The 24265-nt window shown below is 40.0% G+C and overlaps 1 protein-coding gene across 4 annotated transcripts; it reads left to right on the top strand.

Annotated features, from left to right (window-relative positions):
• Positions 1-2625: 2625 nt before the first annotated feature.
• Positions 2626-22989, top strand: LOC137297613 (protocadherin Fat 4-like). 4 transcript variants are annotated; one of them, XM_067829481.1, is made up of 24 exons: positions 2626-2718; positions 6261-6326; positions 6533-7229; positions 7453-7521; positions 7650-8905; positions 9068-9175; positions 9419-9541; positions 9764-11212; positions 11504-11690; positions 12379-12467; positions 12617-12757; positions 13383-13491; positions 14076-14378; positions 14931-15076; positions 15318-15483; positions 15872-16089; positions 17376-17537; positions 18665-18791; positions 19541-19665; positions 20365-20489; positions 20744-20920; positions 21013-21163; positions 21536-21579; positions 21847-22989. In XM_067829481.1, the coding sequence occupies exons 3-24, from the start codon at positions 7085-7087 to the stop codon at positions 21911-21913; spliced, it is 5487 nt and encodes a 1828-aa protein (XP_067685582.1). In that variant the 5' UTR covers positions 2626-2718; positions 6261-6326; positions 6533-7084; the 3' UTR covers positions 21914-22989. The 4 variants fall into 4 exon arrangements, with proteins under 4 accessions (XP_067685582.1, XP_067685580.1, XP_067685581.1 ...); XM_067829479.1 differs by having other exon boundaries at positions 2627-2718; positions 15869-16089; XM_067829480.1 differs by having other exon boundaries at positions 2627-2718; positions 6261-6330; positions 15869-16089.
• The last annotated feature ends 1276 nt before the right edge of the window (positions 22990-24265 follow it).

The raw sequence follows: 24265 nt of genomic DNA, 5'->3' as shown, positions 1-24265 counted from the left end.
CAACTGACTTACAGGATCAGTTACAATATTGTGACATTAACACAAGTGACTTACAGTATCAGCTACAATATTGTGACATTAACACAAGTGACTTACAGTATCAGCTACAATATTGTGACATTAACACAACTGACTTACAGTATCAGCTACAATATTGTGACATTAACACAACTGGCTTACAGTATCAGCTACAATATTGTGACATTAACACAACTGACTTACAGTATCAGCTACAATATTGTGACATTAATACAACTGACTTACAGTATCAGCTACAATATCGTGACATTAACACAACTGGCTTACAGTATCAGCTACAATATCGGGACATTAACACAAGTGACTTACAGTATCAGCTACAATATTGTGACATTAACACAACTGACTTACAGTATCAGCTACAATATTGTGACATTAACACAACTGACTTACAGTATAATCTGCAATATTGTCACTTAACACAAGTGACTTACAGTAGCAGCTACAATATCGTGACATTAACACAAGTGACTTACAGTATAAGCTACAATATCGTGACATTGACACAACTGACTTACAGTATAAGCTGCAATATTGTCACTTAACACAAGTGACTTACAGTATCAGCTACAATATCGTGACATTAACACAACTGGCTTACAGTATCAGCTACAATATCGTGACATTGACGCAAGTGACTTACAGTATCAGCTACAATATCGTGACATTAACACAACTGACTTACAGTATAAGCTGCAATATTGTCACATAACACAAGTGACTTACAGTATCAGCTACAATATTGTGACATTAACACAACTGACATACAGAATCAGCTACAATATCGTGACATTAACACAACTGACTTACAGTATCAGCTGCAATATTGTCACTTCACACAACTTACTATCTTAGGACCTGGTATCACCTACGTAGGACTTACTATCTCCTACGTAGGACTTAGTATCTCCTGTGGGAGATGCTCGATGTATGTTAATAAACATTAATCAGAAATGGTCAGCTTAGTTCCCCAAGACACAGATACCATTTCTTTTTTTACTGTTTCAGTCACTTTTTTTAGAGTTTACATATAGAGCCATGTGTTTCATTTACGTTTAGAATCTACAGTTTGGGTTATATTTACCATTACAGTCTACTATTATGTGTTTCATTTACCCTAAGAGTCTACTGTTTCCTTCACAATTAGACTCGTGTGGCAACTATATTACCCATCAAAATGTTAGACTCACTGGTGTAAGTGTAGCCGCATACTTTAGTCAGCTGTTCTAAGCTAGATTTTGCAAAATACTCCATACTGTTTAAAGGTACTGTTTACACATGGACTGATGTATAGTAAAACAAATTCGTAACGTTGACAAGATCATTGTCATGCGTTAAACAAATGATTAAGCTTGGTGAAATTGGCAAACTCTTATAAAAACCTTACACCAAGACACAGCAGTTCACATACACGATAGTTGCACATGCTTTTCAGCAATTTGACGAGTCATTCTCGTGCAATTAATCTGCATAAAGTTTGCCGTTGTTTTCTCCAAGATGGTGGAGAAATTCATCTTCGTTGTGACCCGTGAAGGTCCCGGGGTAGAATAGGCCTTCAGCAATCCATGCTTGCCACAAAAGGCGACTATGCTTGTCATAAGAGGCGACTAACGGGATCGGGTGGTCAGGCTCGCTGACTTGGTTGACGCATGTCATCGGTTCCCAATTGCGCAGATTGATGCTCGTGTTGTTGATCACTGGATTGTCTGGTCCAGACTCGATTATTTACAGACCGCCGTCATATAGCAGTAATATTGCTGAGTGTGGCGTAAAAGTAAACTCACTCACTCACTCACTCATCTTCGTTGTAACCATGGATACATATATAACATACAGTGGGTGTTTTAAGTGAGTCCAAACTTTGATGGGTAGTACAATTGTTGCATATTACTTTCATGAGTTGGACCGACCTTTGTACTTTACTGCCTCGCGTTCAGTTTGCCTCATTGTTACGCGTTGCAGTTAGTTCACTGTTACATGTTGCATTTTTCTATTATGCGCTGGATATGTCAGAGGTCGTGGCACATTAGTCATAATCTATGTGCGCTGACGTGTCTATCGGTGACAATCCATGCGTAATTATATCCTTATACTTCTACAAACAACCATACTGGCAATACTTTGACTTTTTAAATTCCGTATTGCTTTATGCCGCACTCAACACTTTTCCAGCCGAGTCAAGTCAACTTGTGAAAAATCACGAAAAAACAAACCGCACACAAGCGTTATATCTGATCCAACCCCTGGATGGGAGTAAACTCCCGAAGTACAAGAATTTACAAAGAAAGAGTTATCCAAAACATACATAGTTATGGATTCCCATCATTCAAGGGCAAGTACTGATAGACGAATTAAATGTCTGTAGCTGCATAACGCCCTGCAGAGCAGCCATACACTTGGTGCAGCCTGTACAGAGCGGGGTAGGTGTTAAGCTGTCGTGAATTGTAATACACTCTTTTACTCCGTAGTCTTGTATATCTCACAATGAATGGCAATACTCGTTCCTTATATGGAGAGCCACGTGAGCTTATGCAATTTACTTCCTCGTTCCACCGATACAAAAGCTGAAGCTCCCTCCTCGCACTGCGCATAATGGCTGGGTCGGGTGTATCTACTGTACGTCTGAGACAGGTGAGGAGGGACGATTGGACCTCAGATTCTTATGGTTTCCTCAGAATGGTATGTTGATATCTTACTTTAATATAACAATACCACTGCTAAATAACTATTTGTGGATATAGGACAATCAGTCAGTTACTAGTTACTCAGGTTAACTGAATACCTATGCTCGATATTCATGTTCGAAGCGGAATATCGATGACACATTGATGTAAAACAGTTCATGTGAGGAGATATTAGTGAATTTCGTCTGTATTTTTATGTGGAGACTGATACTCATCAGCTGCACGGAGTACTTGGTATCGGTGGTCATAGGCTGACGACGTTCCGCCACCGCCGTTAATGAGGGTATAACTTGAACATTTAAGCCGAAACGTGCAGCAATGGGTTGTCTGCTATCCTGACATCAGCTGTTACTTATACATGTTCAACAACGTATTTTTTATATGGCATCCATTTGTATGCATACGAGGTTTATGAAAAATATACCATGTTTGAACCGTGTGGCATACAAAAGCCATCCGGCCTTCCAGAAAATTTCTGCATATATATCTTTAAATCCCCTCTGCGCCCAGGCGCGCCCTCCCCCTTTCACACCCCTCCCCTCCCGCCCATTTACCATTTGTTTAGATGGTATGGGTTCGAACCCTAACCTTTGGAATCAATGATATAAGGGCACACCCACCACCACCACCATAATAGAGAATCGTAATACGTCCTTTTGAATACATAATGCCGAGAGCGTTTGACTCGGTCGTCACAACGTGCGTACAAGGAAGTGTGTTACTTTCAAAAAGTCTATTCGTGCGTCTTGCTCAGAGGCTCCTGCTGATGTAAGCCGCAGATAGACTTCAATGAGGCGTATAGGGGTGCACTGGATAGACCAGCCTAACGTACATACAGCAGACTGTCATGCATATCATATGCTTATGTTTAAGGACGTATAAATGTTATGATATTCAATGTGATCAGTCATGGCCGAGCCGGAACACTTGTATCGGAGAACAACCATTGGAAAATGTCGCAGTTCAAGTCTTATTTGTCGTTTGACAATGTTTAAGGTGGTATGGGTTCGAACTGTTACAGAGTATATGTAGGTACATAAAACGATAACGGCATGCAATAATCAATCGGGGCCGTAAACAGACAAGACACCCCAGTAATTCTTTTGGGAGTTTCGGGACATAGATAGTGTCACAAATGGAGACGTTGTACCCTGTTACTTCCTTGTGAATGCATAATTCAGACAAACGTAGGTTCGCTTGTTACAGCATTGTTTACATTGCTACCTTATATGGGACCTAATACTGTAGGTGAGTGAGTTTAGTCTTAAGCCGCACTCTGCATCATTCCAGCTATATGGCAGCGGTCTGTAAATAACTGCGTCTGGACCAGACAATACAGTGGTAAACAGCATGAGCATCGATTTGCGCATTTGGGAACCGGTGACATGTGCCAAGCAAGCGTGACCACCCGATCCCGTTAGTCGCCCCTTACGACAAGCATAGTCGCCCATTATGGCAAGCATGAGTTGCTGAATGCCTGTTCTACCCGGGATCTTCACGGGTCTGTTCGTGTGGATAGAACAACGTACATGTACATAAAACAGACTGTCATACTTTCAGTATCATATGTTTAAGATCAATGAAGTATGAAATTATGTTCAGTCAGATCATTCACGGGTGAGTAATAGTCATAGTGAGGCTAAGTCTTGTAGGAGACCCAAGTTATAGGGTGGGTAAAAAGTTAGGGGTCATCTTTTGGTGTTACCCCTACAGCAAAATGCAGGCAAGTGTTCAGGACAAGGTGCTATATTGTGTTCCATGACTTTCTTCGTAGTAAGCACATTCCTTATCATTATGTGGTTTTGTGACGTTTATTAGAAGATTATGCAAAATTACTTAATTTTATGAAACCAGATAAATACAGATCTTTCTTGAAAGAATCTTGTGTTTTGGAAATGAAAATCTGAAAAGCGCCAACATTTTAACCTCCAATATTCTGTTTAGTTATTATATGAAATAATATGCATATCGCTTCAACGGCTATTGAAAACGATGATTCTAACAATATAATACACCGAATCGCAAGACAATGTGTAATATATCTACCAAAACACATTTCTTAATTTTACCATCACGTTAAAAACTTCAATCGTAATTTGAAAACAGGATAAATATATAAATATTCTCGATTAAATAGAAACATATTTCCCAGCATTTATAAAGCTGATAGCAATGGATGTTTGTCAGAATCTGATATGTCTCTGAAAGTATGAGTAAAAGTGAATAGTGACTGGTCCCTTGCCTGGACATTACAGATGTGATGTGGCATTGTTAGTTCGTCACATTACAGGCTCAAAGCAGATGATGACAAAAATGTAATTTCTTGAAAAATTTGGATTTGGAAATGAAAATTTGAAAAGCACAAACATTTAAACCTTCAATGGTCTGTTTAGTTATTATATGAATTGCAATTTTCCCACCATATTAAAAAACACAATCGTAATTTGAAAACAGGATAAATATTCTCGATTAAATAGAAACATATTTCCTAGCATTCTTAAAGCCGAGAGCAATGGATCATTGCCATCTATGAGATGTATGGTATTGTTCCATGCAACGTCGTACTCTGGTATCCAGGTTACTTGTAGCCAAAGACGTTTCGGTCGTTCCAGCCGGTTCAGTAATAGCCATATTTACCTCTGACAATGACAGAACGGATTCGAACCAGTAAAGCGTGTTTGTGAATCTTCATGACATGTCAGCACCAGGGGATACAATTAAGTGGCATTGATTGTCTGCCAAGTGACATGAAAAAACACAATGCCGTTTAGAAAGTGGTCATGTGTAATATGTGTTGTATTTGGGATTGCACTTCCGTAGTAAAGTACAAATTCTAGAACTTTTGTTGGGTTGAGACCCATCGAACCCACACCCTCAGTGTCAGGCATTTAATTGCCCACACACAAAGTCAGCCGTCTAACCTCCTGACCCACAGAATGGTAGACCCCGGACTTAGTGCTAATAAACACGACATGTTAAGACTGATCATCGTTGTTGTGTGAACAGATTCTGCTGCTTCTTAATAGGGAAACTGGAAGTACAATAAAATACTAACCTTTAGTTACCTAACCAGCTGTTCCCCTCTGAGAGATATTTTGTGGGTGTCATATCGGGATGGTGTTTGCATTGCACACTAAGACATGCAGTTCATGCGTTTATAGTTGACAGCTCACTAGATCTGGGACACGATCGAACTTTTCTAGTTGTCTATCTAAAGGAAGATCTGACAATTCGTAGTACAGACTGCTCGTGTTTCATGGTGTCATTGTTGCTGCCCAGTCAAGCATTGTACTTCCGTGTTCAACCGGGTTGTACGAGACACAAATATTGCGGGTAAAATACATTTAAAAAAGAGCCATGGTTTTGATTATTTGGACTCCTACATATATTTATTCAAACGTTTCTCTGATATTTAAATTTTCAGAAATCAGGACTACTGGAAAAATCAGGACAAATGCAAATGATAAAATACTAAGACAAACTAGGTAAAGTGGTTTGTTGTGTGTAATGGTAGCATATGTGTTTCTATGTTTTCAGACGGAAATGAGATTCAAGACAACTTTGACGATATGCCACCATCCACGGGAAACACGTGCACATAATGTGGGTAATTCCATAAAGAGAGAGAGAGAGAGAGAGAGAGAGAGAGAGAGAGAGAGAGAGAGAGAGAGAGAGAGAGAGAGAGAGAGAGAGAGAGAGAGAGAGAGAGAGAGAGAGAGAGAGAGAGAGAGAGAGAGAGAGACATTTGTTTACTGTGGAAAAATAAAACATACACTAGCAATAATAGTGTTGTCCCGTTTCCGTTTCAGCATTTGGAGAAACCAATGGAGGAAAGCAGTTGTCAATGTCGGTATTGTTTTCTCTTATATAAAGTAATAATAAAATCCATCTTCTGTTTTACTTAACGCATGCTTTGCTCTTTGTTCTGTGCTTTTTATCTCATGAAAGTCTCGAGCACTACCTGTCAGAAATAGGTAAGTATGAGCCAGCTGCTAGAACTAACATGCTTTGTGGGCTGTAAGTATTGAAGTTTTGTGTGAAATGGGCGTGAGGTATGCAAGGGCGTGCGTGTGTCAGGACCTGTCTTTTCTTCAGGATACACATTCCATGAAAACCCCCAGCAATACTCCAGTGTAAGCTAAGAAATGGAAGGATTTGCCTTGTGAGTTAACGTTTACTTACCCTGGTAGGTGTGTATCATTGTCAAAAGCAAAATGTTACTCATAAGGCATATCCTTTCAGATCTGTGTCTGGTATTGTAGTGCGATATTTACATTTAAGCGACTACAAGCACAAGCACTGCTACAAGCACTGCGACAAGCACTGCCACAACCACTCCAGCGCCGTCAACGTGCGGCCCGATGGCTAATGCCTCTCTGGACGAGGACTGCTCCAACGCCAGATGCGTGGTCGTCAACAGCTCATGTGTGACGACGCCAGCCGGAAGCCGTAGATGTGCCTGTGTTAACAAGAACGTGAAGATATCTCGTACAGGATGCTCAATGGGTAAGTATGGTTACGAACAAGGCTAAGGTGACGTGACTGACTGATGAAGTTATGTATCACTGAGTCGGGATTCATTATTTGAAGTATCTATCTTCAGCTATTCCACCTTGTCTGGTACTTGTGATGATCGGCATGAGCTGTGAACAGGGAATGAGAAGGACACTTATTAACATAGTAAAGGTTCAGACTTTTAACAATCTTCAGAAGAGTTTCTGTCTTGCAGGGCCCAGCATTCTGTCAAGCAATGAAACCTTCGTCTTCTCCACAGATCTATCAAGAACACCACAAACTGGTAAGTCAAGTCCGTTTATTTGGAAAACTTAGAAAAAGAAAAACGAGAAAGAAAACATGGAAATGTAACCCGACTTGTATGACACAAGCTGTGATAATAACAGGATTGTGATTTTTCTTTATTTTCAGTGGGATTAATCCCTCTTGACGAGCTGAGTAAATTCCCAGTTACCTTCTCCACAGAAGCTAACGTATATCCTGATGAGGGGATTCTGGACCTGAGGAGCAGTCCGGGGGTGATTGATGTTGTATTGGTTAAGGCGATAAATGATGCTCCAACCTTTGTGGTGGTGTTACGTGCAACCGCTGGAGAGTTCACAGTGCAGCAGGTTGTGACCGTCAGGATCACATCCTCCTCCTTCACTCCAGAAGACGTCACAGTGATGCTGGTGGAGGGAACTAGGAGAGGCACGCTGATAGCTGACGTGAGGACTGATGGTAGTTTGGGAGGTTACAGCAACTACGATATGGAGACCACAGATGATACAACTAGGGCCTTGTTCATTGTGAACAATTCAGGGCAAGTTCTGTGTGGACAGGACATGTTTCTGAGTGATTTTGCCAATGCCGACACAGTGGCTAAGGAATATATAATCAGTGTTACAGCGACAAAGGGAGGGCAAGTGGCAAGAGTTGCAACGTTTTACATCTTGTTATTCAGGAATGCGTTTACAACAATGGTAAGGGAAAATTGGCGAGGCAATATCCTGAGTTACAGCATAACGAGCTCAAGGTTTCGGATTGACATTAAGGAGGATACCCGCCCTGACAGACTGGAACTAACAAAAGACCTGACTACCATAAGGCTTGTGACCGGAGCTGACTACGAGGCTGGAATCAGAAATATAAACTTTATACTTGATATCGTCACTACGGACAACGCAAAGTCAACCACAGTAGATGTACGCATAAAGATTGAAGATCAAAATGACGAACCTCCGGAATTTCAAAAAGCAGTTTACGACTTTTCGCTGCTTGCTGGTTCAAAGAGAAATAGTGTAGTCGGGGTTGTTAGCGCTACTGATCGAGATACAGGTGGGCGGACATCTTTTCATTTGTATGGCGCCTATAAAGACGACTTCAACATAGACAATGATGGTGTTTTGACATCAAAGGTGGACTTAACAAAAGAACGGTTCCCCTCCACGATCCCTCTACGTGTCCAGGCTTATGATGGCGTCGCCTACTCTAATGAAGCCAACATCACTGTGTATCTCATATCCTTCACCAGCAATGCGATCAATCTGAACAGAACCTTCCTGGGCAATGTCAGCGAAAGCAGACCCCCTGGAACACCTGTTGCTAATGTCGCTGTGTCAAACTACACCGGTTACAAATTTGCAAACTCTCGGGCCAACAATCTCCTCAAACTGAATCTTACATCTGTAAGTGTTATGATATTTCTGCAGCTAGTTTATATCATATATCAACAACAATGCATATGTAATGTATATTTGTAGTTTAGGTTTTGCGTTGTTATGCCTTTAGAATTACTGCTTTAGTAATTAAGAAAAGACTGAATGTTAAATGATATTCTTTCTTTCAAGGGGATGGTCACAACTGCTATTGTCTTGGACCGAGAGAACACCGACCATGCTTACACTGACTTCACCATTCAGGCTTACATGGATAGTAATGACCAGTGCTCCCCCGTGGTGAGTGGACATTGTACGAACTAATCCGGATGTGTGTTGGGGTATTTACAGTTATCTGCACAGTGTAGCGTGTATTGTTTATTTTCATGCACATTTCTTAAACATCATTCAAGTGTCATGAACCCAAAAATGTCTCATTCATGAACGGATTTTAGACAGCCAAATTTCAAACTTTGGAATGACTAGTACACTTATGATTCAAGTTTGATTAGACAAAATAGTTTGCATCTATCTATCCCACAGACGATTGGTCAACTCATTACCAATGTAACGGACATTAACGACAACGCACCAAAGTTTTCCAGATCTTCTTATACAGGAAGAGTAAAAGAAAGCTCCAATCCTGGAACTCTGGTGGATGGTCTGGTGAGTGTGATGATTAACACCTGGAATAGGCGTCTTCCTTCGTAAATGTTTTCAACTGGAAATGCAAAGAGTTTCATTATATCTTCGCGTCAGCATAGGCCACCAAATATGTAAATGTGTCCAGTGTTTGATGCAGGTTCAGCTTCATGAGTAGAGTGATACTGACACTTTATTGCTATTCAGATACCTATACCATGGACATTTGTATATGTTCTCCTGCAGGTCGACGTAGTTGTTACTGACGACGACAGTGGAGAGAATGGTGTTGTAAACTTCGCTTTGACGGGAACAGGCAGCAACTATTTTGCTGTTGAGAAATCAAACCATAACCAATTCACCATCAAAACAAGCGGAATCCGGATCGACAGGGAAGTAACTCCATATGTAGTCCTGACATTAACTGGAACAGACAACCCATCTGATCCCCAGACAGGCACCACCACTCTCAACATCACAGTCACTGACGTCAATGACAATACACCTCGGTTCAGCAATGGGACGACTGTATTTTCGGTGGAGGAAAACGCTGGACCAACCACTATCACCACTGTAACAGCTACAGACGAAGATGAAGGCCCGAATAGACAGGTGTCATACTCACTGGTAGAAGGAGGTTTTGGATTCTTTGAAGTTAACGGAAGCACTGGGGCAGTATCCACTGTCAAGGAAATTGACAGAGAAAACAGGAATATCTTCAATCTTTCTATCGAAGCCCGGGACCAAGGGTCCCCTTCTCGTGCATCAGTATTGGCAATTACCGTCAATATCCTTGATGTAAACGACGAAAAGCCAACATTTTCGCAGACATTCTACAAAGGTAATTATACAGAAAATACTTCATGTACCGCGAACATCCTCACAGTGACAGCAACAGATCTGGATGAAGGAAGTAATGCCAACATCAGGTTCTCTACAACAAGTTCCAACTTTACAGTCGATCCAACCTCTGGCGCCATCAGATGTGCTAATCTCCTTGACTACGAAGAGATGCAGCAACACCTCATAGAGATAAAAGCCGAGAACCCAGGGACTCCCTCTATGAGCGATACAGTTACAGTTGAGATTAACGTTGAAGATGTAAATGACAACAGCCCACGGTTTGATAAAACTTTCTATCAATCTGAAATAACAACTTGGGAATGGGTGACCAACAATCCTGTCGATGTTTTTGAAGTCACGGACAATGATTCTGGAACGAACGGTCAATTCACCTTCTCCATGAGCGGGCATACGGACAAATTCTTCATAGATGGAGAAACTGTAGGTGTGTTACGCATCCAAGAGGTTGCTAGTCAACCCGGTGCCTCCACAACATACAATTTTGACGTCACAGCTTCAGATAAAGGTTCTCCACCACGAACCGCCTCAGTCTCAGTGTCAGTTCATGTGAAGAAAATAGAGGGCAATAGTACTGTACGATTCAGTTATAAAGAATTCAGGTTTACGATTGTGGAGAACCAACAATATACCACTCCGTTCGGAACGGCGAGGGCTTCACATGATGTCTCCGTGCCAGTCCGCTACACCCTAATCCATGGTGGTGACTTTCATATTGATCCAACCAGTGGAGAGTTGACCAGCAGCAGACCGCAGGATCGTGAAGCAGCTCCAAACCATACCATGGTCGTTCGTGCCAGAGATGTGACCACTAATGCCTCGGACGTAGCTGTTGTAAGTACGGGTTTCTCCATAGATCTATCACTTGAGGGACTTGTACCACTTCCTGTTGTACTAACACTCAGTATTTGGTATATAGGCTTGAGTTACGCAGCAAGTAACGAAACAGTAGATGGTGGTGAAGATCACATGGGATCATAACAGGAGTAATGGTGAGAATATTTGGATTCTGGTGCCATTGGAGAAAAGATCTTCTGTGATCATAACTCCTGTAACGTAAGGACATGACATGGAAACTGAGCCTTTTGTATGTGAATGTATGTTTGAATGTTGGTATCGTTCCAGATAACAGTAACTATTGCCGACGTAAATGACAACGCACCTAAATTTCTGACAACTACTGCACAACACGTGTTCTCTGTTCCGGAAAATGCTATGGACGGGTCTGTTGGAGCTATTACTGCCGAAGACGAGGATGCGGGCGAAAATGGAACAATAACCTACAGCATTGAGTCGCAGATACCTCGACCGCGTAAGTTGTAAATGCCAATCGAACGAGCCCTTTTAAAATATGTGAGTGATTGAGTGATTTTATTTATAAGCCGCGCTCAGCAATACTCCAGCTCTATGGATGTGGTCTCAAAATAATCGACTCGACCAGACAATCCACTGATCAACAGCATGAGCATCGACATGCGCAGTTGGGACGGCATGTGTCAAGTACGGGCAACGGAAGGCCTATATTCTAACCAGGACCTTCATTGGTAGTTTAAATATGTTTAGAGACCGATACCTAATAAACACCACTCTAGTACGCTTTGACTAATCAAGACATTTTTATAAAGTGGTTTATCGTGGGTATTTGATAATGAGTTTCCTTGATGACAGATACATATTTGTTTTAAACAAATTATGATTAATACAACAGCAGGGTTGTTGTTCATGACGTTATTGTCTTGTGAATCACCGATCCAATAGGATTGGCCAATGTTGCAGCATATATTGCGAAATGCACCAAACGGTATACTGTTATAGATAGTGTAGGTGTCTAGGGGATCTGAGATTTTCAAGTAACTACCATGCGCCATGTTACTGTATTGTGCGAACATCTGACAATACCAACGTACAGCATGTCAAAGTTCATCAAATTCAGTCAGCGTACGTTATTTCTTTGTTAATGTTTCATTACGCAATGCCATTGTATTAGGCCTACTCCACAGATTTCTCGATAGACTCTGGAACCGGACATATTACTGTGTCGGGAGACCTAGACAGGGAAACTGTTGCCAACTACAGCTTAATCATAAAGGTAACTAACAATGAAATATTTCTTGACTAAATCATGCGACACTTTTAGCCGATGACTGAGTTTATTCAATATTTGTGATTTTTACACGGCTTGATAGGTGTTTTATGGTAAATGATATCCAATGTCCAACATCATTCTTTACTTTCCAGGCGATGGATAATGCAGTCACCCCCTTACCGGCAACAACACAGGCTACTATACTCATCACGGACGTCAACGACAACACGCCAACATTCACCACGACGGCATATTCAGTGACAGTGAGGGAAAATAGTACCAATTTGTCAAAGGTAGGATATGATGAGCACAGATACCTACGTGTATATACCTCGGTAGCGCATTGGTCGGAGGAGCTCAGCTGTACTGGTAATCATGTGAGTGCATGTGAAGTAGGAAATAGTGAGTGAGTGGGGTTTTACACCGCGTATAAGAATATTCCAGTAATATGACGTCAGGGACACCAGAGGGTGACAAACATCCATTTAAAGGGAATATACATTGTGCGAGTTACGCACATAGCGTTTACCCAAATATAACAAGAAAAAATGTTGGTAGTCACTTCTAAATCTGCATATAGGTCAATATCCCTAATGTAACTCTTCTGACAAACCGTTGTATAGCCCACTGATGATAGCTTCTTTGTATTATGAAAAGCATCCAAATGAAAAGTGAGTTGAATTCGAACACTATTTGAGGTATCAATCAATAATATCAATAATGAAACACTGTATGAATTATTAACAGGAACATTTTCACGTAAAAGGATAACAAGTGCGGACGTTATATGCATCTATCACTAAAAACAATGACGACGGCAGTTGTTATCGCTAGGGTGAGCCGTGTTGTGTTTCTTTGCTAATGTTTTCAATTTCAGCATACTGAGATTTGACCAAAACATTTTGCCTCTTCCACCAGGTGACGATCGTGACAGCAGCTGACAGGGACGTCGGGTGTAATGGATCAGTCAGCTATGTTGCTGATACTGTGATGGCGAATGGAACTGTGTGTCCATTCAAGGTATTAGGTAAGTTTACTTTAAACTTTAATCTGATGATTTTTTGCACACTTCTAAACCTTGCCTGCAGGATCTACTTTTGCAAAAGGAACTGGTTAGATGAGGTGTGATTTCCAACACTTGAGAATTCATTGAACGAGGGGTAAATAAAACCGGCCACTATATATTCCATACACAGTATTATATGAGGAAATATCCTGAAGTTTTCAAACAAGATAAAAGAAAAGAAAACAAAATTGTAATTTGTCATTTTCTTTGAAAAACACCCCAATTACGTCATTGTAGGTTTAATTCTTAATTTTGTTTGAATTAATTTAAGAAATCATCTATCCGTGATGTTAGTTTTAACATAGTCGATAATTGCATTTTCCCCCATAAACAATTGCGCTGAGGTTATTTGAATAATTTTAGATTAGTCAGTAGATGTGTTATTAAATATGTGACAATATGCGTGAACGCTCGGAATGATAATACCCATTGTCAGCCTTTTTTCTGCTATGTTAAAATGTCTCCAATTAGAGTAAACGTAGCGAATGTTTATTATTACTGTAATCGTAAACTAATTAGTCTTAAGCATAATCCGTCTTCTACAGAAGATGGAGTCGTGAAAGTGAGCGGCTACCTCGACTACGAGACGACTTCAACATATGAGTGCATCATTACTGCTGTGGACAGGCACAAATGCTCTGACACAGCGCGACGCACTGGGTCGACAACCTTATCCGTCACCATCTTTGATTTCAATGACAACCCGCCGGTGTTTCATGGGGCTCCGTACCGAGGCAACATATCACGAAACGCTGGCATCAACAGCCTCGTCACCGACATCATCACTGCAACTGACAGGGACGACAAGGCTAATGGCAATGGACTCGTTAAATACCATATTTTATCAAGTATGTATAAATAAATACAAATACAGTTTACATGAGGTGTTGTGTATACTAACTGAAAGAAGTAACTCTGATTGAATAAAGAGCTACCAGGTGCTCATACTGTGTCTTTGTTCAGTAAAACTCGCTGATGTTATACCTCGCGCCAGGTGTATGCTGCAAGCACAAACGGCACAGGACGAAGTTCAATGGATGGTGGGATGGCCTAGTGGTTAAAGCACTTGCTCGGCACAAAGAAAGCCGGTTCTATTCCCTATTTGGGTATAATGTGTGAAGCCCCTGTCGTGATATTGCTGGAATATTGCTATAATCTGTGTAAAAGCCAACTCACCTACTCACTAGGGTGTAGGCACAACACACAATCAGAATGGCATATCGAGACGCAGAGAATAGAGAATCACCAATGTTAAGCCAAAACCTGTTTAGATAAGAACAATAAGGAAATGAAAATTTCTGCTGATTCACGTCTCATCTACATGTTTTAAAATCCCAACGTAACATATAACCCTACTAGCCTCTAATATGCATGTGCTAATCTTTCTTCGTGTATTCCAGACACAGACTACTTCACGATTAATCGTACTACAGGAAGTATATACGTGGCTACATCCCTAGATACACTGAATGATGACGAGGTCACTCTGAGGATCAAGGCAACAGACCTACCCCAGACAGACCCTCCTATGGAAGCAATTACAGAGGTAATCCATTGCGTTATACTCTGTAGCATTTAGACAATTAAAAAATCCCTATTTTGTGGATTACCCTTCAGTCCATGAGAACCTGTCAGGTGTATAGGGCACACCCGGAACATTTACAAAGGAAAATCCACTTACCAATCGCGTTTGACCAAATTGATGTTACGATCAAGCTCTTAATTAGTTGGTTTGTGTTTTGTCTGAGCACCAGCGTTAAGTATTGTGACGACGTTTCTGCCTACAGATTACCATTTCCATCATTACTGACCAACCGCGGCCATACTTCAAAAAGCATTACACCCTCCAGGCGAAGGACAACGAGGCACCAGAGAAGGGTGAATCAATCTCTATACGAGCCTATGTTCGGAGGGCCAGTGAAGAGGAGTGTAACTGCACGTATGAAGTAACAGGTGCATATTGCTTATATACTGTATGCATGCAAGTCCATGCGCTGACCGTTCCTTGTCCATCTTTCCCAGTGCTCTTTAAACGCTGGCTACCACGTTAAGTAGTGATCCTTACTGAAACGATAAATAGTATTCTTTATACTGAAATCATTCAATCCATCTCCCTTTCCTCGACTAATATATTATATAGTGAACAGTAAAAGAAACGCAAATTTTGAAACAAAATGAAATCTCATAAAAGTAGAGTTCATGTTTATGTCTTCCGTTTAAAACCTTGACCCCCATCCACTCACCCACTCAACCCCAGAATTGGGTTTCTCTTGCTGTTCAAAATGGCAATAGGTTTAACGATTGTAATCATGTCCTATGTAAATGTAAATCTGTTTAGCAGATGCTTCCAGTTTTCACATAAACAGTATGACTGGAGAGATGAGACAAAGTTTGGAAATAGACCGTGAAGAGACAGGCAGTCAGTTTTATGTGACAGTGAAGGCGACTGACCTGCACAGTCGTTACTACAGGACAACCAATGTTAAAGTGATTGTTGACGACGTCAACGACAACTTACCCTACTTCAACAGCACCGAGCAGAAGTTCATACTAAACGAGGTGTGTGTTTACTGCTTAAGCAGAATCTCTGAACTCAGACCAAGATTATATGCTAACGAAACTGATTCATACGCCCGCCATTATCAACCCTAGGAATGCACCTGATGCAACATTGTTGGAATGTTGTTGCGTGCGAAACCAGCTTCATGCAATTCCTCATATAATTAAAGAAAGACAAAGGATTATCGTTGTTAATAGTAGTAATTGTGGTTGTAAAGCTCGTAATCATCATCGTCGTCATAGTAGTAATCGTCGTCGTCGACGCCGTGTTAGTGGTATTGGTGGTGGTGATTGTAGTAGCAGCACCGGTAGGATCAGCGTCATAAGTAGTCGTCTTTGTATTCTGCCGATCTGACTGTCAGTGCCCGGTAAGAATGACTTCTTAGTGAATCCGAAACGATTATCAGTTTAGGAAGAATCATTTAATTAAGTGAATGTATCAGTCTTTGCTGGTGTATTTTAGTAATATGTTATCAGAATATTAGAAAGCAACACACAACAGGATGAGACCTACCATGCACAGTTATCTCCCTTGAACTCTCTTTATGTACATATTATGCTGTTTCGTTCAACTGGGGTAGTGACTGGGGTAAACGTGTTTGAAGGTAAATAGTATTTTCTGTAATGTATGTTGTTATTGAATAAGTGATGGTTGTTATTGGGGCACAATGTTTAGAGTTTTGAGTGAAAGTTGTCAGGGGTCACATTTCGTACCGGCAATAGTGTCTTAATGTTTTAACGCCTTTAAGGTAGCGCTTTAGAGTTGCGTCCCTTTTGTGTGTTTTAAATTGTATATAAACACGAGCCTGGTCGCGAAAGTTCCGTACTATGCTGGAATGTTAAAAAATCAGTGACGGTGTATATATAAGGCTGGATGTTGTGTTGAGCACGCGCGCACTAACACACACACACACACACACACACACACACACACACACACACACACACACACACACACACACACACACACTGGCTTAATATGTTGTGCCATCATTCGGCCTATCTACACCTGTCTTCCTCTTCGTCAGGCCTGAGCTTTGCTGAGTTGATTTATATCTCAGTATCTCCCATTACTTTAGATTTGACTCTGCATTGTACTAGAAACCTTTATTGTGAATCATTGTATCTTGCTCTTTGCACAATACATTTTATTGAATATTTTAAACTTTTATTGAATATTTTAAACTTGTCTGTGTTATGTTTTGCTGGTTCTGATGGAATTTCTTATACCTTTTGTCACGACCAATTATTCACCGTAACAATATATAAGACCATTCTCACTTCAGAGTACTCCAGTTGGGTATATGATTGGACATGTGACGTCATTTGACCCTGATGAGAACAGTAAGCCTAGATACACCATCATACAAGGGCATGATGCAGTGGAACTGCTAAGTAATGGAACTCTAGTAGTGAGGGCTTCTTTGCTGAACTACACTGACATTCGTGTAAGTAAATAGTTAGTGAATGAGTTTAGTTTTACGCCTCATTCAGCAATATTCCCAGCTATGTGTCGGCGGTCTGTAAATAATGGAGTCAGGAACCAAGCAGTCTAATCATCAGCACCATGAGCATCGATCTGAGCTTATAGTCGCCACATAGCACAGGCTATCCCGGGTCTGAGAGTAAAGATCGTAGCACTGGGCACTTCTAGCACTACGTGCAGTACTTCATATGTTGTGATCAAGTCAGTTCAGGTGATTTTGAAAATTCCCATTCTGCGTTACGACCCAAAGGAATCATTACTATGCCACTCAGTTATACGCACTACACACACGCACGCACGCACGCACGGACGCACGCACGCACGCACGCACGCACGCACGCACGCACCCACACACACACACACACACACATGTGATTACATGAAATGAAGGTTGAGTAATATTTTCTTGGCATATACGAACCCGATATGTAATATCAGGAATTGGATTTGTTTTCTTCTTACAACCCTGAGTCGTTTTTCAGGCCGAGGTTTGGACGAGGAGGGTATCTGAAAACCATAACTGAGCCTCTTTTTAATGCGAAAATAATTAGACCAGTAAAATCTAAACAGACACAAAATAAAAAAACCCATTTTGTTTGAACTAAGCATGTAGTCCGTGATGGTGCATAAAAGAAGTCTTTCTGCACCTTTTCGAGAACACCGGGTATCTGATCGTTTGCTATTTACTCACATATAGTGAATGTAGAACGGGGTGGTGAATATTTGAAACTATAGTTTGATATATACTGAAGGAAACAAATAAGGGAACACAACATGACAATGTTCCTTTGTTTATTCTCAGATTCCTTACCACAACGTTGTTCAAATCAAGTGAGGAAAGCTGGAAAATATTAAAGAAACGCTTGAATTTTCCTGTGTTCCTTTATTTGTATCTCTCAGTATATACAGCCACTTTGTTTTCAAAATGTGAGCAGTGATACTACTGTTATTGTTGGCATACCATAGGTTATATAGAAATAGTCGAAAGAGCATATGCCTGCATTGTTTGTGCTCACTAATAGCAATACACAAGTAGTGAACACAACAAGAGTAACAGTGATTTATTTACTTTCTTTTGTCTCTACCTAGATGTTTGTCAAAGTGACAGAGGATGACTTTGATGGACGTGTCAACAATACGCTACCAACTGACACTCAAGTCTCAATAGAAGTGCGACCAGACGATTACAACGAAAATGCTCCCAAATTTGTACATGGTAAAATATAGGCAGTCACGTCACTGGACGATACATAAGATTTGGCTATTCCGACATAGTTATATGCTTGTTGTACTCTACACTGTCTCCAGAGTATGAAACTCCAAAAAATTCCTGACCACGGGGCTAGTTAGATGTAAAACTTGCCTGCCCTGACCAAAACGTACCTGCCCACAAATATCTTCAAGCACATGTCTAAATTTTAACCAGTGAATTTGAGGGTCTTGTTGAAAATACCAGTCCCGGGTGGTCGGACAGGCAGGTAGTTTCAACTCTGCTCTGCAGTAATAACACAGGTTTATGCCTGTATCATGACCCGATAAATTTCATATGTTTCTCTCTTTGTACGTAACGCCGCGTCTACGCATCATAAGCGTGTAGTTGGATAAGAATGAAGATTTTATGGATATCAACTTCTTTATATGAGAACACAACGTTTCGGAGTTAATGCTTACTCCTTCATCAGGTGAAGGAGTAAGCATGAACTCCGAAACGTTGTGTTCTCATATAAAGAAGTTGATATCCATAAAATCTTCATTCTTATGCATTTCACTTCTAAATGCCCTTCAAAGACTTATAGTTGGATAGATGGTTACTTATCATTATTATTGGCATGACTGGCACTGGCAGCAAAGAGGTACACTATTTCATCCTGTTATGATTGCTTATTGCTGCAGAAGAAATAAGACGGTAACATTGTTTGATTATGTTTTCCCTTTACGCAACGAACATACATTCCATTGTTTCAGAGAAGTATGAAACCTCGATGAATTTCCTAGCAGAAGTAGGTGCCGAAGTTCACATTGACGACTTCAGGGCAACGGACGCTGATGGCCACAACATCACATACGGCATAAAAACAAGAAATGATAGGGTGATACATTGTATATATCTACTAGTATTGATGGCACGTGTACTATTCCATGAACCTGGGGCTAATGACCACTGAATTGTGTATGGATGTAAATAGCTTCTCTAAAGAAATGTTCTTGACGTTTTATGTCGATTTAAATTGAACAATTTCTTGTTTCATCTACATTTCTAATTTCTACTTTTTAATCAGAGGATTCATCTACATTTCTAATTTCTACTTTTTAATCAGAGGATTCATCTACATTTCTAGTTTCTACTTTTTATTTCGAGGATTTATCTACATTTCTAATTTCTACTTTTTAATCAGAGGATTCATCTACATTTCTAATTTCTACTTTTTAATCAGAGGATTCATCTACATTTCTAGTTTCTACTTTTTATTTCGAGGATTTATCTACATTTCTAATTTCTACTTTTTATTTAGAGGATTATTTCGAGGATTCATCTACACTTCTAGATTCTACTTTTTATTAAGAGGATTAATGTACATTTCTATTTTCTAATTTTATTTCGAGGATTCATCTACATTTCTAGTTTCTACTTTTTATTTCGAGGATTCATCTACATTTCTAATTTCTACTTTCTATTTAGAGGATTAATCTACATTTCTAATTTCATGTGATCTATTTGTCACTGACCAAATGTGTGTTTGCGTTGATATTACTGAGTATACATGCTTCAGTTATACATTTTTCTTCAGGGTAATCTCAATATCAACAACAAGACTGGGACAATATCTGTTGGGATTAGATTTGATGACACAGTGCCAACTATCTTGAAATTGATAATAGAGGCGACTGACGAAAGTCCTCATTCGAGGACTGGGTAAGTTCGTATCATATTTCCAGAACCACTTTTTATTTCAGCAAACAAACAAATCTGCTATCGATACTGACAGATGATGTAATGTACTAGCTTAATATAACGTGAATGACCAGACGCGATAGATGACTTGTTTCTTATAGAAGTTGACGTTCAAAGCAAATAGTCCACTTCCGAATCAATGTGTGGCTCATCCTTCCGGCAAAATAACCATTTCTTGAAAGCAATCATCAAATGATATGTGATATTTGTTCCAGATCGTGCACAGTGTTGATAACCCTGAAGGATTTTACAGCAACAGAATGTATTGTTGAAAACGAATACTTACGCCTTCAGCAAGACAGACAACAGAGAGAACTATTCCTCGGGTTATTCATAGCCATGGCAGTCCTTCTTGGACTCATCAGCATTGTTGCAGTGTTCGCGTGTTACAAGTAAGTGACTTAAATCTCTCAGACATCGCGGATAAATACCCATAGTTTTGGAACCTTAGTTTCCAATCATTTTTAAACGTTGTTTCTTTCAGGTGGAGGACAGTAAGACGTGGAATTCAGTACCATGAAAATATCCAGACAGCTCGTGCTAAAGAGGGAAAAGAATCGGGAGACGGCGGCTATGACAACCTGGGCGCAAGGGAGGAAGATACGCCTTACAACCCACTCAGAGACAGAGACTTCGTAAGTGTATGACATAATCCTTGATGCATTATTTTGGACGCTCTCGGGCAGTTCGGAGTTATGTGTGACTGTAAACTAAGAAGCTGGTAGCCTAGCCTTTAGCCCGTTGGGCTGACAGAAAGCTGAAATGCATACATGACTCTTAAGGTATATTATTTCTTTGTTTCCATCAGGATTTTGATTATGACGTGAAAGTAAAGAACGTTTCCTTTTGTAAGCTTTTGCCATGTTATCTTCATCTATGACAAATGCGATAAGTGATTATCAATAGCGATATTCCTGTCTGGAACATTTACAGATTGCTCTTTTAAAACGAATGGGTTCCAATGATGTCAGTTTAAAAGTAAGTGTGTCACTTTCTCGTCTTTGCAGTCAGCAGGCGTTCCCAACCCGGCATATGTGTCCTCAGGTCCGAGGTAAATCACACATACATACACACTGGCGACTGATAGTTGTCTCAACACTTCTTAAAACAAAAAGTATACCAAAGAAACAAATATGTTTAATATATTTAATATCGCAAGATCTTTCTTGGATTAAACTCCTTTAGTTTTGACTGTTTTTTAGATTCTTAATTTCATGTATTTGATGGATTTTGACATTCTGTTATATAATTACCTGATGTTAAATAGCAGAGTAATATCATGTTTTGTCACGTGTTGAGAGTGCTTATCACGTTCCAGACCTGCGTGCGTCCCGCCAGCAGAACCTCATCCGTTCCAGCGCCAGTCTAGTAATTACCGCATATGAAGAGCCCTTCATCCAATATTACTGAAATGTAACCCAAGAGGTGCAAGGCGTAATGCATGAACAGTTAAAAAGCATAAATTTTCTCAAGCTCCAAACATCTGTTACAGTTGTGTTAACTGTAACATATGGGAAAACGCTGGGCAGGCGTTATGACTTAATTCGGATCAAAATTAATAATTGATATGTTTAATAACAATAGCATTGAATGTGCCTTATATGTTCCCTTCTTTTCACATACAGTGTATTCCTCTTGTGAGGTGACTAACAGGTCGTTAGACTCGTTGACATGGTTGACACATGTCAACTCGATGCTCATGCTGTTGACAACTGAATGGGCTGATCCAGGGTCGGTTATTTATAGACCGCCGCCATATAGCTGGAATATTCCTGAGTGCGGCGTAAAACTATACTCACATGTTCCTATGTCTTGTCATAGTTTCAAGAGTCTCAGTGTCTGCAGTACACAGTCTCAGGAGGTTTAGTTTCTGCAGTAAATATTCTTGTTTTAACACCTTTGAAACTTCTTAGTCGCGACAACTGTCCTATGAATATACCGAACAGCAAAAGAAACGCAACTTTGCTTTTTAAATAGAAGATATAAACTTTTATGAGATTTCATTTTTGCGAAACGTGTGTTTCTTTTCCTGTTCAGTATAGAAATATGAGGACATAGTTTTTGTTGTAATCGTGCCAGTTTGACTACAACTATCAGTAGGTGTATTGTTTGCAGTTAACGACCTTGTATTTAACACCCTTGAAACGTTTTAGTGAGGACAACTGTAATATTAATAGAGCTTTTAAGTCCTTTCCTTCTTGCTGGGTAGGAATGTGAGAACTGGTATTCTCATAGCAAGGTACAATCCCTTTGCTGTTTACATTTGTATACGTAATAACGCTTCATTGTTACAGAATGGTTATGTTGAACGCACTGATTACTGGTCAGTGCCTCCTCATATGTTTTCAGTCAGATTATAAACTGTATATACTGTAACTTGGATCACTGTTAAAACATTGAAATTATGCATCACACTTAATTCTTGTTTTACAATTTTGAATAAAATATCTTTTTCGTTTAACATTCTTATGTCGAACATTAGGGCGTTAATCGTACAATTACTCACAACTCTGTCTGGTCACAGTTCTGTTATTTATGATATTAATGTGTAAAACATAATAGCATATTAAATGTTCAAAACTGAACCGCGGTATAATATCTTGAAGTGTTTTAATGATAATGATGCAACAAAATTCAACTGTCTTTGTCAATATGGTACAAATAAACTTAAGCAGGATTTTTTTTACTCTAAGGGGTCGGTAAAAATTCGAATGCTTTGGAACATTTGCAACCGACCATAGTTATATTCGGGAGAGAGGCGGATATTTTTAACAGGGGCATTTTGCTGGGTGAACTGACTCACGGATTCGTTCGCCTGAGAAAATGGATGCAAACGAATTGTTCTGGTTCATTCTTTGAAGTAAACTGATATTTAACAAAATGATATAAAGTAGTAACTGAAAGAATATTCTGACAAGAATCCCACACGTTTAAGCTGTCAGCTCTTTGTGCCTTGCCCCTTTTCAGTTCTTAATTATAAACACTTTACTGCTAGGCACATATTAGATGATCCTGCGCACTAAACGCATTTGTAACAAGAGAGGCGGTACAACGAATTGGGCGAGTACACTTGGCTGCTACAGGTAGCTTGACGATTTTGCAGGTGCAATACATGCTAACCGTGACATGAAATCAACACCGCATATTCCTTCGAATGATAAGACTGCAATTTCAGGCATGAGATACTGATATTCCACGCTAACCTTTAGTTAAGACGAAGACAAATAGATGATTGGGGCATTGACAAGCATTTTAGATATTCAACAATTTTGTTTAAAAAAATCCCAGGAAAATGTTATTTGCTTCGTGAAATGGATCGGTGGTCCTAAACATATTTGCTCAGTATATTGTGTTGATTCAATTCGTTGGGATTTTATACCTGTTCCCAAATCGAGTGCGCTATAACAATTCATGCGTGAAACGCACGGGGAAAATGAACTTTTCGATATTTATCAGACAACATGTCTCCCTCTTGTTTCAAGTTGATCGTTCTGTGGGGCGTTCCCAAGTATACAAATTGGGGTAATTTGTCAGGTCGTGGATCATCTTATATGTGTTTACCAGTAGAGTCGTTAGTGCGGACATAAAATCTCTTAAAGCATTTTTGTATATCGGTATAGAGTTCATATGGCATGAATCATTGCAGGTTCTTATTAGTGAGTGATTGTAGTCCAGGAAGCGCACGTACAATCTGTTATGTCGTCCAAGCTGATTTGTAGTCCATCTGGTGTGACAAA

This window comes from Haliotis asinina, chromosome 10 (assembly GCF_037392515.1).
Source record: "Haliotis asinina isolate JCU_RB_2024 chromosome 10, JCU_Hal_asi_v2, whole genome shotgun sequence".
NCBI lineage: Eukaryota > Metazoa > Mollusca > Gastropoda > Lepetellida > Haliotidae > Haliotis > Haliotis asinina.
Note: the sequence above shows the minus strand (reverse complement) of the source record. Positions and strands in the feature narration are given on the sequence as shown.

Coding starts and splice junctions, on each gene's coding strand:
- LOC137297613 (XM_067829479.1), top strand. CDS start 7,085: ATGGCTAATGCCTCTCTGGACGAGGACTGCTCCAACGCCAGATGCGTG. Junction 7,522..7,649: donor ATCAAGAACACCACAAACTG/GTAAGTCAAGTC, acceptor CTTTATTTTCAG/TGGGATTAATCCCTCTTGAC. Junction 20,490..20,743: donor AGTCCTCATTCGAGGACTGG/GTAAGTTCGTAT, acceptor TATTTGTTCCAG/ATCGTGCACAGTGTTGATAA.